Source organism: Anopheles maculipalpis, chromosome 2RL (assembly GCF_943734695.1).
Source record: "Anopheles maculipalpis chromosome 2RL, idAnoMacuDA_375_x, whole genome shotgun sequence".
NCBI classification, from domain to species: domain Eukaryota; kingdom Metazoa; phylum Arthropoda; class Insecta; order Diptera; family Culicidae; genus Anopheles; species Anopheles maculipalpis.
In genome coordinates this window covers 94,979,210-94,995,674 of record NC_064871.1, presented here as the reverse complement: position 1 = coordinate 94,995,674, position 16,465 = coordinate 94,979,210, and the positions used below count along the sequence as shown (strand labels likewise).

General features: G+C 47.1%; 2 protein-coding genes across 2 annotated transcripts in view; both read right to left on the bottom strand.

Moving 5' to 3' along the window:
- Positions 1-233: 233 nt before the first annotated feature.
- On the bottom strand, positions 234-13,785 carry LOC126567671 (cytoplasmic dynein 2 heavy chain 1). The gene is made up of 15 exons (XM_050223889.1): positions 13,749-13,785; positions 13,177-13,675; positions 12,987-13,117; positions 12,689-12,921; positions 12,513-12,612; positions 11,927-12,452; positions 10,331-11,840; positions 10,184-10,266; positions 5,709-10,120; positions 4,005-5,634; positions 3,766-3,936; positions 1,752-3,700; positions 1,407-1,687; positions 596-1,342; positions 234-524 (listed from the first exon to the last, which is right to left on the bottom strand). Exons 1-15 carry the CDS (start codon positions 13,783-13,785, stop codon positions 234-236), a joined length of 12,600 nt encoding a protein of 4,199 aa, XP_050079846.1.
- Positions 13,786-14,263: 478 nt separating this feature from the next.
- Positions 14,264-16,465, bottom strand: part of LOC126568338 (protein draper) — a 305,035-nt gene continuing 302,833 nt past the window's right edge. Inside the window, exons 2-8 of the mRNA XM_050224798.1 lie at positions 15,970-16,060; positions 15,737-15,876; positions 15,495-15,630; positions 15,249-15,392; positions 14,841-15,158; positions 14,421-14,561; positions 14,264-14,346 (exon numbers count right to left, since the gene is read on the bottom strand). Coding sequence (XP_050080755.1) covers positions 14,264-14,346; positions 14,421-14,561; positions 14,841-15,158; positions 15,249-15,392; positions 15,495-15,630; positions 15,737-15,876; positions 15,970-16,030 — 1,023 coding nt within the window. The 5' untranslated portion in view covers positions 16,031-16,060. The remainder of the gene's footprint in view (positions 14,347-14,420; positions 14,562-14,840; positions 15,159-15,248; positions 15,393-15,494; positions 15,631-15,736; positions 15,877-15,969; positions 16,061-16,465) is intronic.

Genomic DNA, 16,465 nt, shown 5'->3' with positions numbered 1-16,465 from the left:
TTGGGTCGTGCCCTGTTATACAAAACAACAAACGAGGCCATAGGATGATCATAGACGAGGCTCGTACTCGTTTCATAACTGCTCTGGCGGAAATGTAGGCAGGATAATCATTCTAAGGTTAAAGGGGTTCTTTAGACGGCGAGGCCACCTTGGACGGCGAAGCTCCTCTGATGGGGAGTCATCACTGACTAAATCAAGCAAACTGTCTAAAGTATGAGATCTATTTTGTTGGACTACTGATAGCTTTCGGGCACGATCAATGCTATACCGGCCGAAATCAGCTGAGTTATGCTCAATCCCGGTGCAATCTCCATCATGATCGTACAGAGCAGGGTGTCACGCGAAATGTTGTTATACAATGGCACCGGTAGTACATCGTCTCGCGTGGACGTTTTGCTAATAGATGTCGATTCACGCGACTCATAGTTCAGTTCAAACGCACCGGTCGCATTAATATCTGGTCCTTGGTGCAGGGCTGTTTGCTGGATAGCTAGCTTATTCTGCCTCAGCGTGCCGCCATCAATCTGGAATCAATTATTAAAGAAAAAGTTGCTTTAACACCTCATTGGACCGATGCGATGATCGAAAATCCTACCAAAAGTGATGCCACCAAGACGCCCTTCTTCGCAGAAAGACCTCCAACTCCGAACGTAGCACATAAAGATAGCTCCGTAGTGGATATAGCAGCCTGTCTAGACTTGCTTAGCTTCAACGCCGTCAGCATCGCTTCCACGTTGAACAGCTGATTGAAGTCGATCTGATCGATCGCAGCTCGTTCCAGCAACGCCCCATACATTCGTTCTGTATGGTTCGCTTTGAACGAAACCGCCCGCAGATACTCGATAACTGATTTAGGTCCACTCCAAATACGACGCCACTGGATCGGTACCAGATTATCGCAAATTGTCGTCAACAGTGTGCGGTCCTTGGCATTTAGGAGTCCTGCATCTTTTAGCGCTACTTTCAGAGCCTGGAAACTTTCACTGATTGCGGTGTAAAGATGTCTTGCCACTGTCAGCTCCGATACGATGAAGATCATCCACGGATCGGTACTATCCCGTGACCGTTCGATAAGAGAATTCAGCCTGGCAATAATTGATGAGACGCTTCCGGAAGCTGAAGAACTACTCGACGTCGTTAGCAGCTTGTTCCACAAACTCACAATAGGCCGAAGCCGTTTGTCTAAGTTTTGGACCGCTCCGGAGGAGAAATACTGTGAGAGCAATATCTTCAGAGTATTTCGACAAAATATCAGATCACGGGAGGCATTCGTTGAGGCAGGAATGCCATAAAGCGTAGGACTGTCGGTATCCGGAAGCTGGTCAAACGCCTTCACATAGTCCTAACGAAATACGAAATGATGAGTTTATGATATGCAGCAGTATGTTTAAAAGAGTGGTACTAACCTCAACATGACTAGAATTGGGTACATTTATGTTCAGGAACATAGGTTGCCAACGACTAGTCATAATCTTCTCATCGATAAACTCTCCGATGAGACACTCCAAGCGATTAAAGTCTTGATCGTTATCTATTCGGCCACCATAGCTAAGCTTTTCGGTTAACCCTTGCACGAGAGGCCAAGGAATTTTTTGAGTACTTCCTGTTGCCGAACTTTCCACATACTGTATCATGTCCATGGCGGTGCGTAGATCCGCATCTGAGAAATCATATCGCTTGCTCCAGCCTGCAAGGAATAAGAACTAATTTAATTTTTTTCCTACTTGAAAGTAAAAAAAATCAAGATTTACCCTGTGGAACGTACGATCGCCTTTCCTGGACGATGGAGTGCAATAGAAACAGTCCCACGTACAGTTTGATCGTTTTGTAGTCACGCTTCTTCGCGCTAATGCTTTGAGAGTGTTGTTCCAGTAGCAGCTTCACCTTATGTTTCAATCCAGCTGGCGATTCGTAAAGCACTTTGTTACACTTCTTCTGGAACGCTTCTCCAATGTGCTGATCCGTTTCCGATGTCAACCACAGACGGAAGCCATCCGCCAGAGAAACCGTCTTCAGTGCATCATCCAACGTAGTCGTCAAGAATTGTGGTACTGTGTGAACGTTTTTGATACAGATCCAGCTTCCCGTGTTGGCTGCATCCTTCACTAGCTTCAACGCTTCCATTTCCTGTCCCTTGCCGATCGAGAACTCACTGTATTTGGTTAAACCAACACCGGGCGTTTGACGGGCGTGATCACGAATTTCCTCCGAAGGATCCATCCCGGATGATGTTACCAGCAACAAAGGTTCCGCTGGAGTTGACTCCTCCGCAAGACTTTTTATCGACGGTCGTGTGCTGTAAAGACTTTTCACACCCAGCATGTTCCGTACCGATCGATGTATTGTTTTGGTGAGCAAATCTGGACGAAGTATTTGCGCGATCAGTATTTGCTGGAAGTCGCTCAGCGAAACGGGTGCGACAGCTTCATCGGCGTCGATGTACTTTTTCCAAGCCGGTTCATTTTCCAACTCTAGGCGGGCGTAAAGCTCCGGATGTAAGGCTTTCAGTGCGAGTACTTTACCTCCCAGTTCTGGTCTTATCCACCGCGGACACTGACCATCGGTGGCGGAAGCGTCAACATTGGTGAAATTGTGCACAAATGATTCCCACTCTCGTTCGGGCAGCAGCTCGGGGAATGCTTGTTTGCAAACGTTGAGTCCTAGAATGATCTGTTCGTCCTTGGGTATGCTTCGGCTAAGCAAGGAGAATACTCTTCGCACCAGTATTCGGTACAGTTCATCCTGTCCAGCGTGTTTATCGTTATCGATCACACTGAGGAATATGGAGATATACTTCTCTACGTTCATTGCATAAAATCGACGAAGTCCCATGTAAACTCTGGCGGCCATCTCACTGAGGGACGTTCGTTGCGTGTAGTGCTCCATAATTGTGTCGCGCACGTGCATAAACTCTTCCAACGATTTTTCAATTGCACTCGCACTGCTCTTGATGCTGTTGAGCGTGGTAAGCAGTGGTTCGTTCTTCAAAATATCTCCCTGAGCGGACGAAAGTTCTTGCAGAAGTTTATCCTGAAGATTCAGCTTTTCCTTCATGAGTTTACCCTCTTCCTGGAGCAACTCGGTGCGCTTCCTTTCAATCTCCGGTTGTTTCGTTTGCACCCATTTGTACGTCAGTACATCCGTAAGTCCGGCGGTAGTCGTGGTGAACTTCAGCATCATCATCTGAGCCCGCAGGCTCTCATCCACCGCAAGCGTTTCATTTTGTGTGATCAAGATCAATTTAAAGTCGTCATGAAGATCGACCGTTTTGTTGCCAACGTGTAGTAGCTTCTTATTGAAGTGACTCTGCACGGTCGTACAGAACAGTGACAGCAACGGGGCCTGAATGGCATTCACATTCTTTACGATCAATATTTTACCGAACCGTACCGCTAGTTCCAGGCTGTAGGCAAACCGTTCCGCACCTTGACTCGTTAGCTCATAGGTGCGGTTTAGGTACATTAGATAATTTGTCAACCACTGTTGACCGTACTCGGAGGGATCGATCAGCAGTGGGATGGGTGTGGCGAAATAGGAAAGGGTAAGGAACTTTACGAGCATGGCGGCATTTTCGCGATACTGTTGATCGGCGCTTAGTCCCATACTTTCCCATATAATCTTGTCTTGATTGGAGATCAACTGTTTGTCCAAATTGAACTCAGGGGTATTTGTTACTTCCGCCAGCTTTTTCATGCAGGACCTTCAAAGAAGAGAGACGGAGTAGAGTGTATGAACTCGCAAAGGTATTAAATGTAAAACCCTTACCTTCTTTCATCGAGACTCATCTGCGAAAGTTGGGTGATGTTAAGTGCAGTCATAAAACATCGCCCATCCAGATGAGCAATTGCATCGTTCAGTTCATCGAGATCCTTACTCCAGCTTGTGTACTCACTGTTAAGATTCTGCACCAATATTTCTGCCGTATGCAATGTATTTCTGTAATGAGAAGAGGTCAATTCTAATAAATAGTACTTGCCTACCGTACTACAGCTATTCTGAATTACTTTGCCTCATCCAACTTTATCTCCAGCATTGCTGCCTCCTGCGTGTACACATTCAACTGCTCGGATAGGCTCCGCACGGTATCGTTCACATTGTCCAGCCCACTAGACAACGATTGCATGTCCGCCTCAGCTTTGTCTAGATTTTCCTTCAGCTGATTCTGCTCGCGCTCGAGTGGCTTAATGCTCTGCATCACTTTCGCGTACTTTACATTCGCGATAACCCAAGCTGCCAGTGGAGCTGCCGCTGCTGAGGCACGCTTCGCATTGCGCTGTTCGTATGACTCCGCTTTCGTCTGCAATAGCTTCTCGACGGAGACACAATTTTCCGGGCTAATGCGTGACGGATCTAGTGAGCGAATGTCCTCCTTGACGCCACGCTTAGCCAGGAACGTTTTCATGCTATTCCAAGAAGTGTCTCGGATGCCCATCAACCTCAGTACACCTTCCAAGATATCCCGAACTATTTCCGGTGGAGCACGCAACGATCGTATCTCGGATAAGGCTTCCGTTTTGATCTGACCCACGGCGGCACTTGCCTCGCGGAGTGTCGGTTCTACCAGACTAAGTTCCTCTTCGATGGCACGCTTTCGCTCGATCAACTTCTCACTGCTCTCTTGTGCTTGTCGCTGCAAGTCGAGCAGTTCCGTTTTTTTATCGTTTGCCGAACTCATCGTGTTGGAGATCATGTCGAGCGATTGGTTCGCTAGTTTGCGCTTCTCTGCCAGCGCTTGCTGCTTTTCTTGGGCTACGAGCTTCAACTGTTCTACTACACGATGCGTTTCCGAGAGTTTATCAACACCTATCTGAATCTTTGCCTTGTACTGCTCTTTCTGGGTCTTTTCCTGCCCATACAGAGTGAAGTACGATCGGATGAGGAAGATCCGCCGTAGCGGGCATAAGCTCCAGTCGGATAGCTTCAAATCGATTAAATCGTTAAAGTACACCGGCAGCGGAACGATCGCGCTTGATTCTGGCTGCGATTGCTGAACGGCATCTCCACCGTTTCCAATTACCGTAAGATAAGTTCTCAAATCTTCAGCACTGGAAACGGTTTCCGGTAGAATCCATACCATTTCTGATTTTTGATGTAGCGCAGGATAATTTTCGAAGAGTGATCGTACGGTTGGTGATCTCGACTCCAAGATCACCACTAGGTGGAAGTTGGCTCGTAACCGTTGAATGAAGTACGCTGACAGTGACATCTGGAACGATTCCAGAGCTGCCTGAGGTTTCAACGGTGCGGCAATATTTTCTAAATCATCCCCAAAAAAGTCAGCCAAATCTCCACCAGCTAGTATCGCTTCACACGTTTTGATTGCACCGGGAAGATAGCTAGCAACGGCATGATGCAGAAAGAAGGCTACGGGCTCATTCTCGAGGGCACAGTTTTGCATCACTATCTTAAGATCGTTGTTGAACTCGGCCATTGAATAGTGTCGTGACATCTGCGGAAATGCTACTCGAACGTTAAGCATTGTGCACGCCGTATGGAGGGCTTGCAGTCGTCCAGATCCTGCTCTGCCAACCAGTACCAAATTCACACAGGGACGTGACAACGCTCGACAGATGGCAGCGACAGTTTCACAAAAAGCGTTGCTTATTGGTACGTCTATAAGGACATTTTCTGCATCTGCGAAGGTTAAGATGAGACGAAAAGACAGTTGAATTAGTACGTCCACAAAAAAGTTCATAAGACATACTTACTGCAAATAGTAATACTATGATCGACCATACTGCGCCATTGATCGAACGATATCATGTGCATGTCACCTCGCCGTTGAGCCCCTTCCTTTGGCACAAACAGCTCACCTCGCTCCATCCGTTCTAGCATAGTGAATTCTTCCCGTATAATATCCTCAAACTGTTCTCGATCCTCTCCCGATACTAAACGATCGCGAAAGATGCGATAACATTCGTGTTGCAGTGCTTTTCCAAAGTTTTCCTCCGTGTAGAACAACATGCCCGCGATCCACTTCTCGATCATTTTGGGTGTAAAACGATAGTGCGTTGCCTCGCTGTGCGGAAACTGTTGGTTGATCTTCACGTACACGTTGATGATGGAGCGTACTAGCTCGTGCAGCTTCAGTCGTGAGGTTCCCTTAACTAACTGATTGTACACTGGGAGCAGAATGTTACGTACGATGCTTTCCATGTCCTGTTCGGTTGGCTGTCCGAAGCGAATCAAACGACACATGGACAGGAACCGTGGAGAAATTATCGTTTTATCGAGATCCGTCACTGAGGCACACACCTGCAAACCGCTTACACTGATCCATTCGACACCTTCGGAGTAGAAACCGTGTCGGTTGATGAGCTGTAACAGTAGTTCCACTACTTCACACGTACCCCAACAATCTACCGTGCAAAGATCGATGTTCTTCAGGAAGAGTACAATCCGGGAAAAGTTTGGACGATATTCTTTTCCTTTGACGGTTGTAACGATCAGTGAGTTTTGCTTGAGAGTGTAGAGAATGTTAGCTGTGGTCAGTTGCGCACTACAGTTGATCGTTACTAGTTGATAACCACTAAACTCGCTTACGATTGTTTGTAGCAGCAAACTCTTGCCATTACCACTTGGACCAACGAGCAGCGTTACGTGGCGTTCTTTGGAGGCAATGATACGCTTCAGCAAATCACTGTTTAACTTCATAAGTGGTGTCCTGACGAGCACATTAACGTAGCTTCCATTTTCGATCGTAGCTCCCGTAATATCGTCCGTACTATACATCTCAATCATGTCCCTAAAGCTGTTGTAATAGTGGTACTCAGCTACTGCTCCATCCGTAATTGCTATGTCCGCCCAGGCATACACCTGGTTCGAGAGTGCATTCTTCGCTGAACTGCCAAGCACTCCATTCAGACCGCAAAGTAAATCGGCACAAAATTGGTCCGCATTTTTTGCGCTCTCGATCGCAACGAGTCCAGTCTGGGCGAGACTTCCCAGTGCGTAACCAGCCGGCCTTTCCTGGTGGTCTTCTATCCAATCGATGGCTCGGTAGAGATGCTGATCGAAGTACGACTTGAGCATATCATCTTGCGAATGTTTTGCCAACCAACCCGCCACAACCAGCTGGTACGGTAGATCCTCTGCATTCAGGTTTATGATGCCCATGCGCGAAATCGTCGCTGGGGATGCCGTCGACAGATCATGTGTTTCAAATATAAAGTTTACATTACTTCCGAACTGAATGCGCCATCCCGAGGGTAGTGTGAGCAGTCGGTTATCATCCAGCACCGAGTTGAGTGCTTCGATCCACTCGGGATCGACGTCTCCGTCGCAGATAATCCACGAGGTAACGTTACGACTTTCCGCGTTCACTGCAACGGCCATCGAGGTCAACACACCGTCGGTCCATTGGCGTGTGTCCGGATCGAGCTTCCCCAGCAATTGCACCCGGTTCATCGATTTCGGTGAGATAGTATGGATGCGTATAGTCTGTCCCTGCGCTATGAGTGCTTCCTTCAGCAGCGCTATAATGGTTGTTTTGCCCGACTGTGGAGGACCGATCACCACCACTCCCATACGCTTCTGAAGTTGTGCCTGAAGCTCCAAACATTTTTCCACCTGACGATCGTTCTGCTGCTGGCCCAAGGTAGAGAAAGCATCGACGATTTTCGCACGCAGGTCAGCATTGGAAGTAGTCTCAATTGGAATGCCGGGAAACACATTGATCAGCAGCACATCGAACCGTTTGGCATCGTTTATGGTAAGCCGACACATCAAGTTCGCACGAATTACGTTCACAACCACTGTCGCTTCTTGAGCGTATTCACGGGACTCGCCATCGGTACACTTTAGCACTCCACCGCACGCCAACAACACAGCTTTAAGCTCACGCAGACCCCAGTCGTAGTGTCTTTGCCGTGAAAGAATCTTATGTGAAAGCTCAAACAATTCCACAATTTGAGCTCCAAGACGATCCGCATGCTTGAAACCCTCCACGAACAGGGTGACGCGTGCGATCTGCTGCGGGCGTGGAGCTTGCATGGCGATTGGACGAAACAGTGCCTGCAGATTAAGCGGAAGCTGCTGACGTCCTCCGTATTCTTCACCAGCCGGATTGAGCGTGACAAAGACGCAACAGTGTTGATCGAGCGGAATCGTTTCACCACCCATCATGACGTCCGATTGCTTGTCTTTGAGGGCACGCTGGAGCGGTTGTATCAGCATAGAGATAGACGATAGCGTTGCCTCCTGCAGTCGGTTAAACTCATCGAAACATCCCCAAGCACCGCATCGTGCCAATCCGGAAAGGATTAGCGCCATAGCGGCTGTGTCGATGTTTTCATCACAGTTAAACACCAGCACCAAGCGACCAAGCATGGCGCCGAGCGATTTAACGCATTCCGTTTTTCCTGTTCCGGCAGGACCGAACGGATTTCCTCCCAGCCCTAGCTGCATTGCCTGCGTTAGAATCAGGTAACAGTTGTGCGCTAGGGAAGTGTACACGAGTTTGCTGTAATTGCCCAGAAACTCGTACGAGTATCGAAACTCGGCGTACACCATGCGTACCGTAACGTTTGCCTTGGGGTCGGCGTAGAACTTGAGCTGCTGTAGCCAATACCAATCGCTCACATTTGTCACGTTGTGTGCGAGAAGGTAGTCGACCGTGGTTTGCTGATACACCAGATCGATAAGTAACGATCGCAGTTTAATCCCCGTTAGCTGATGCTTGCTTTGATGTAGCAGGGCCGAGTACTTTGATATTTCATTCTGCACGTGCTGTTTCAAATTGGCCAACTGCATGCCAATTATTGCCTTTTCCGTCCGTTTGGTGAAGGAGATCGAATTGGCTAAACATATGATCTGCATCGGAAAGCGCTCGATCGTGCTGGAATCGAAAGAGTCAGCCATTTGCAGACTTTGTAAGAGTAGGGTGCGTAATGTGTCCTTAATCTTCTCGACCAGCACGTTCAACCAATCTTCGACGGGAATTCCTTGGATTGTGATAGGCTCGGTAAGTCGAAGATCGTCTCCTTCCTCGCTTGCGAATCCAATCACACTGGTAGCACTATCATCCAACAGCAGCCGATAAACACCGGGGAAAAGCTTGCGGATGTGCTTCTGGACAATGGTCTCCTTTGACGATTGTCCAAGCAGCTCCAGCAGATCATCATCGGACAGGAAATAAAAGCGCGAAAAAGCGTTACGTTTCGATTTGATGTACGCGCTTAGCGCATTTTGACATCGTGTAATCTGTCCCTGCAACGTTTCGATGATCGATAGCACATTGTTGATTTTGTTCACCGAAACCACTCGCGGATCATCGGCGATTTCCTTCATGATGTAACGGAAGTTCTTGTCGATACTTCGAAACACAGCTTCTTCCTTTTTCAACGTCCCTACTCCAAAGATCGGTTCCAGGTAGATCCATCGCTTCTGTATCTGGTTCAGGTGCGTCACAATGTAGTCGAGATTGTTAAGCTTCTCTTCCCAAACATCCGCTTGGTCGGAGAACGATTCGAAGGAGGCCGAATTCTTGGCGGACTGTAGCAAAAATTGATTGTCTCCAATCTTGTTCAGCGTCTCTACGTAGTCTTTGATGAGTTTCATTGAACTACCCTTCGAGTCGGTGTAATCAATCAGCTTCAGCATAGCGGTCACACTCCACTGCTCCAACTCTACTATCGCCTGCCGTATGACGTGTTCCGAGGCAGCACTACGAACGATTGCTTGTATGTCTGCTGCCTGGTCGAGCAACTTGTCACTAGCTGCCAACACGTCGCCCAAGGAAAGATCGTGTTGCGATTTTGAATCGATCGATAACATCATGCACAGCTTTGCCCAATGTTTCTCAATCAGTGCATCAGACTGCAGTGTTGTCAGTACTGGTAGGGCGCCTTTATACCGCTCTACGGTAGTATTGATCCGAGCACTGGCAACGCTGGCCTGTTGACCAGCGGGAGCCTTCTCCCAGCGACCGATAAAGTCCGTCAAAAGGTGAGGACGCCGACGATAGATGGTCCACTCTTCGTTCGCCACAGTGTCGTAGTCGTTGAGAAATTCATTAAAGATGTCCCAATTTTTGCCTTGCTCCGTAATGTCGTGCTCGAGTTTGGTAAAGATTTCATTAAACTCTTTCGGGACAGCTATGTTGAATTTTTCCGTTTGTTTGCTGAAAAGTTTGTAATGATAAATGTGATATAGAAGTAGAATTTTTGTACCTCGAAGGACTTACTTCAATGATTCTCGTTTCGCGAGTATCTGCTTCCATTGACTTTGTCGTTCCCGGAACAGCGACATGTCTGCATTGTCATTTGTCTGCAAAGTAAAATAAAGCCATTTTTTAACTGTACGCTAAAAGATTTTATGATTTGAATCTAACCTCCAAATCTCGTATGGTGGATTCCCACCGAATAGAAAACTTTTCGGCCTCGTCGTTCATTTCATTGATCTGTCGTAGAATGTTCTCCTTTATGATGTCCAACCTTCCTTGCAGCAACGTCTGGTGATTGTCAATCAACGGCTGCAGTTGGTTCCATTGCAACAGGATGCCTCCCAAAGCGGATACTCGTTCCTTACACCATCCAGCCAAGCAAGAATCTTTTCCTTGAAGCGACTTCATCAACTCACCCATCTTAGGAAGATCGTGAATGATCTTTTCATACTTTGCGCTCGATTCAGCAATTCCTAACTCATCCTGTGGTATGTTTTGCAGCACATTGAACGAATACGCCAAATACTCCTGAATTTCCGCAATACTATCCAAAATCGACGTCCGAAGGCTACTGGCCAGGGCTTCCCAGTAGCGACGACTGAGCGCTTCAATATCGCTACATAGCGGAGCATAATTGATTACCAAGCAATCAATCTCCTTCTCACGCTCCTGTATCCTTGCCAGCTGTTGGCTGAATCGCTTGCAGGCACGAAAATTGTTATCCCAGTGCTGCCAGCTTGTACAGTGGACAGTGCACAGTTGCTCCAAATCCACCATCCCTAGCGCCACAAACGGTAGCCAACTGTCGCGAAATTCCAACAGCTGACGGAACACGATCTCTGCCTTCTCGTATATAACGCCAAAGTGCTGATAGTTCCGGTCGATCATAATCTTAAACAGTGCACCGCTCTGATCGGAAAGACCCTTGAAATTGACCGGCTTTTCTATGAACCGTCGTACCTGCGAATAGTACTTTGATCGAATCTCTTCTAGCGTTGGTCGAAATTGTATTCGCTGTTGGCGAAATATGATATCAACATGGATTTCTGGCAGCTTCTGATGCACATCCAGCAACCCGACAATGTACTGGTACTCGAGCACTTTGTACAGTTGGTGGTCCCAGTGCAGCTTGAACGGGTTCAAATTCCCATATCCCTGGCGTTCCATGCTCACAACGATGTCCCTTAGATTGCGTATCTCTTCCTTCCACACATTTGCCTGTCGAATAAGATCCGTGTCCATTAGCTTCAGAATAGCTTTGCGCGCTTGCTCATGATGTCCCGTGAGTTGGTTGTTGTCTTTCAGCAAGCGCTTTACCGCCTCCTGCAATGCTTCGATGTAACGCTCCACGGATTCTTCCTCGCTCCAGGACACGGACTCACTCTTTACCAGTTTTGAAAACTCGATCGCATTTTTCAACATGATCGGCCGAATGCAGGGCACCATAACACCGCCGATTGTGTTGTGAAACGTGGCCACCTGCTGCAATCGCCTAGCGTGTGCAACAAATCGCATCGAATGGGACACATTGCGCAGAATTTCTGGCGAGTGTTTCAATCCCAGATTTTGCAGATGGCGCGCTTCATCGATGAACGTGACCAGTTTCGGTCCGAACGTCACCTTCATGAGCTGATTGTCCGACTTGTCAAACACTACGACGGGTTGGTTTTCTCGCAGGCTGCAATAATTGCAAAAGAAAGAGAGAGTTTGATTAATGGTCCACCATTCAATCTTTCGATTCTGACGCCTGCCGTAGGCACCTACCTCAACACTCCATCCCTGATGGCCATCATGGAGTTTTCTGTCCACGTTTCAAAGTTACCGCGAATCAGAGCCTGCATTTCCTCCTTGAACTCGGTAATGCGTTTCAGTGCTTCCGCCTGCCCATCCCGATCACGACACAACGTACTGACGATCGATTCAAGCTGCACCAGCTCATCCTCAACCACACGGTAGCACCGTGTTTCGGCGACAATCGGGGTCACGTTGCTTTCCGTGAAGTTGGTTGTGTTAAGCATTTCACGCAACTCTCGTATCATCGTATCGATGCCACGAAACACTTGATTGCGCTCCGAAGCTAGAGTTTCCATGATTAGCGGACGTGTTAGAATTTCTTTGTAACGATTAAACACCATCACGGTGTGACGAGGATTTCCACCAGTTTCGAGAATCTTTTGCTGTAGTATGAAAGCTGCACTTTCATCAATCTTCGCGAGAGCGTGCTCCATTTTAGCCTTTGCAGTTTCCCAACGTTTGTTTCCAAGCGGTGTGAGATCGTATATATTTATTCCTGAAAAAATATTTTAGTCATAAGTTTAAGGACACAGAATATTCAGACAGAATTTCCTACCATGAAACGGCAACGCGACTTCGTTTGCAAGTGGGAAATATTTCTCACTTTCAAAGAATAATGCATAAAGCAGGTCTTTTACGTGACGTATCTCCAAAATCTGTAAAGTCACAGAATTTTGAAAGTACATAAAAATTCCATTAATTAAAAAAAACCAATCCCGACCAATCCCATACCTCCTTATAACGAGTTTGGAATTTCGTCAATAGCTTTGATCGATACGGTTCTCCCAACCAAGGGTGAGGCTCACAGTTTGGCCAAAACAAACGCGTCAAGGAATCGAATGTTTGTATCCAAGAATCGAGCGTTTCCTTCACGTGCCCAATTGCGTCATCTAGCGAAACGGTGCCAATGTCCCATACGTCCAGCTCGGTTAGATGCTCTGTGCATGAATTTACGACTCGAACGGCTACAAAAGAGAATAACAAAGACGTAGAAATAATTCCCCTTTAGACTAGACAAACGCAATCCTACAGATCATATCGAAAATGCTGCACATCCGGTTCTGTGGATAATGATTCGGCAAGCGCCATATTTCGTCCAGCGCCGACTGGCACACGTCAATCAGTTCGTCCAGCTTGCTCAAGCTCATTGTCTCGTTGTCGCTGTAATAGAGAAGTATTACTAATTTATGCTAACAATGTGTGATGCAATCCACGCGTACCCAAATTGTTGACTAATCCTTTCCAAAATGGTTGCAAATGATCGAGCTGCTTCCCGGTCCGCCTTGGTTGGCAATGCCTTCGTCTTGTGCATCCAAAAGCTAACCTCATCGTGAAGAGACAAAATTCCCGACTCTGTCAATCCGAGCGAAAGTCCCAGACTGGAGTGAAGATTCTGCAGCAAGGTACGTATCTCGGCCGGATATTCACACTTCTTCAGTATGTACGGTGAAAACACGCGCTGCAGAGAGTTGTAGATAGACTTGGCCAATCCACCTTCCAGCGTGAGCAACCCGATCTTGGCTGCTCCCGTGTGACCACTAAAATCGAGGTTCGGAATCTTGTAAAACAGCAATCCATACTGGTTCTCGACCGGGACACTGTTTTGCAGCAGCACTTCATCGTCCACGGAAACGGCCGCCAGTACGGTAACATCCTCGTTGTCAAGGAACTCCTTGATGACGTCACCGTTTTCCAGTGTCGTCACACCGAAGAACTCAACTGTGAGTGGATAGTGGATCACAAACCTTTTAAGTGCTATTTTCCATTATTGTACGCCACCTAAAACACTTACCACACGCGTTATACACAAATTTGTACCTATTTGACATTATTTCCGTAGAATTTAAACTGGAATTTAATCAGAAAAGGTCCACTTTTTCGGCAGCGTAATGTCCTTGCATCTAACTCGGACCGCTGTCTAGAAGAGAACTGTTTTTGTTGTCCCTAGCCGATCGCCATGGAAACCAATGTCAGGACCGTTGGGCAGGACGTAATTTCGGAAGTGTACTGTACCGGAAACGACAATGGGGAGAGGATTTTGTTTACATGCGTTTTCGAGGTTGCCAGCGAATCGGTTCATAAACAACAGGTGGTTGTATCGCTAAATCGGTTACCCTGGACAACCGAATATTATTGAAGTGTGCAGTGGAGCATAAAATTCGACGATCAAGAAGAAAAAAACTTACGAAGAAATGGATGAAAATCGCTTTTTTTAATGAACGTTTTATTTACCAATACGAACAACGACTCGACAAAACTACAAACAAAATCCAGATACAACAAACTTTAACATGTATGCCCTCGTTTTCAAGGCAACACCCGATGGGTTAAAATGCTTGTTAAAACAGTGATCAACAGAAAGGTAGATGGTCCTACGATCATGCCGGAGTCTGAAAAAAATATCATAAAAATGTAATGAAACTTTAAAGCATTAAAACACTGTTCTACTTATGTATATACTTACTGGCTTTGTAGCACAAGTTATTCTTCTCGACGAATCCGCTTAGACATACGCACGCGTTCATAAAACATTCCATCGTCTGCTCGTGAGGACCGACGTGGAATTGGTAACAGTTTTGATCGTCATTACAACTATCTCCGTGCACTAGAGAAGAGAGAACCAGTAAACACATGAAACATTAGATTAAATTGTTGGAATCTTGCCCCATTACTGCATCAAATCGATCTTCAATCTCTATGGTCGATTACTTCATTCTAACAGCCGTTAGTCCATTTCATCATGTCTACGTCAAGCATTAATTTAAATCAATCTCATAATTTAGAATGCTTTTAAATCTTTCATCTCTCCCTTCGCCAGGTGGGGAGCAATTGACTATCCACAGCTACCATCACGATAATTAAACCCACCCTTCGATCAACCTACCGATTTTTCGCTCGCAAACATTCTGTATCCGTTGCTGGCCGGTCGTTGCGTTGGTAACGTGCAGCGGGAACTGGAAGTGATTGCTATCGCAGACGCACTTCTGCTGATAGCAGATCGAGCCGACCCCGAGCGTGGCAATGCACTGGTTCGAATCGATGCAAGGTTGATCGAGGTCTGCCACCGCCAAACAGCTACTGTTGGTTGTGTCCGCCACAAACTCCGTACCACAGATGCATTGGCCGGCATGGCAGATCGAGTTGGCCGTCCCGTTCGCACAATCATCAATCGTTTCGCAAGGTTTTGAGAGGTTTGCTACGGCTATACGAAATCCAAGAAAAAAAAAAATAACGACACCAAAAGATGAATCTGTGATGAGTCGATCAGTGCGAGGATTAGCCTTATACGTACCTATTATCGAACGGCAAGCACCCTCGTAGATGACGAAGTGTTCCTGACACTGGCAAACCTGTTTGGAACTGTCACAATCCGCAAAGTGATCATGGTTGGAGCACTGCTCGTTATTTTCGCACTCATCGCCCAGCTGTACCGATTCTGCGTACACAATTGGGGAAGGAAAATCATGCGAGGATCGAAAGTAAGGTTAGGTCTGATCAATGTTAAGGATGATGGAACGAGATGAACACAACTACTTACTGTGCACGCACTTCTTCTCCACCCGGCTCGGAAGAAACCCGTCCTTGCACACGCACCGGCCCGTTTGCTCGTGGCAAAACGAATTCGCAACCTGGCATGGACATTGACCACCGATCTGGTTCGAGACTCGGTTAACCTTCAAAGAAAAGCAATGAAAGCAAGAGATCGATTGAAACCGTCACCTGACTTTGGCCGTCTCCCGTGATTGGAAGGTTTCGTGAGGGAAGGTCACGCACGCTTACCAGTGGCTTACACTCAGTGGCATTGCCGGCCTGCAACAGGTCAGTGCACCGGCACCGTTCCTGGACGCACGTGGAATTTACCGTCGCACTGCGGAACGGTTCACAGTCCTGATCGCTCTCGCATCCCAGGTCCACAATATCTACGCGTGTATGTATGTGTGTGTGTGGGGGGGTTTTGAGATTGTTAAGCAATTAACGGCCCTTTGGGTGCGTAATGAAGGGCTGCTACTTACCGCTGCATCTTGCAAAATAGGAAGCGAACACGATCAAAAGAAGTATGACAAATCGTTCCATCGTGTGTGGATCTCGGGATGCAAGGTTCTGCTGATAGCTGACCAAGAGCACAAATGAAGTGATGGACGGCGATGAGCGGCTAGTACGAAAGGGTTCAATGTTCTACCTAGATCTTCTCGTTTTTTTTTTCGACAGTTGGAATCGAAACTGTTGTCATATCGGATGTGTCAAACATATTTAAAATCACAACCTAAAAAACCGACTACTTCCAGCCAGTGCTGCTCAACCAATCTCCAGGAGTACATAAATAACCAGCTACTAGTAAAAGACATTTAGCGATGAGGGGCTATAAATTACGTCCCTCCTCAATTGGTGCCGCCCATCGCTCATGCGTGACCATCGGAACCTGTGGACGCTGCTGGGGATAACAATGCCGAGGCGAGCGTGAGAATAAGAAAAGGCGTCCAGTGCATTCAATAATAAAAAAACCAGCCC

What these genes read in the sequence shown, in the direction of transcription:
- LOC126567671 (XM_050223889.1), bottom strand. Translation starts at nt 13,785, where the DNA reads ATGTCAAATAGGTACAAATTTGTGTATAACGCGTGTG. An exon ending in TCATAGTATTACTATTTGCA is followed by an intron (nt 5,635 to 5,708) that starts GTAAGTATGTCT and finishes TAACCTTCGCAG; the next exon opens with ATGCAGAAAATGTCCTTATA. An exon ending in TCTTGGTGGCATCACTTTTG is followed by an intron (nt 525 to 595) that starts GTAGGATTTTCG and finishes AATTGATTCCAG; the next exon opens with ATTGATGGCGGCACGCTGAG.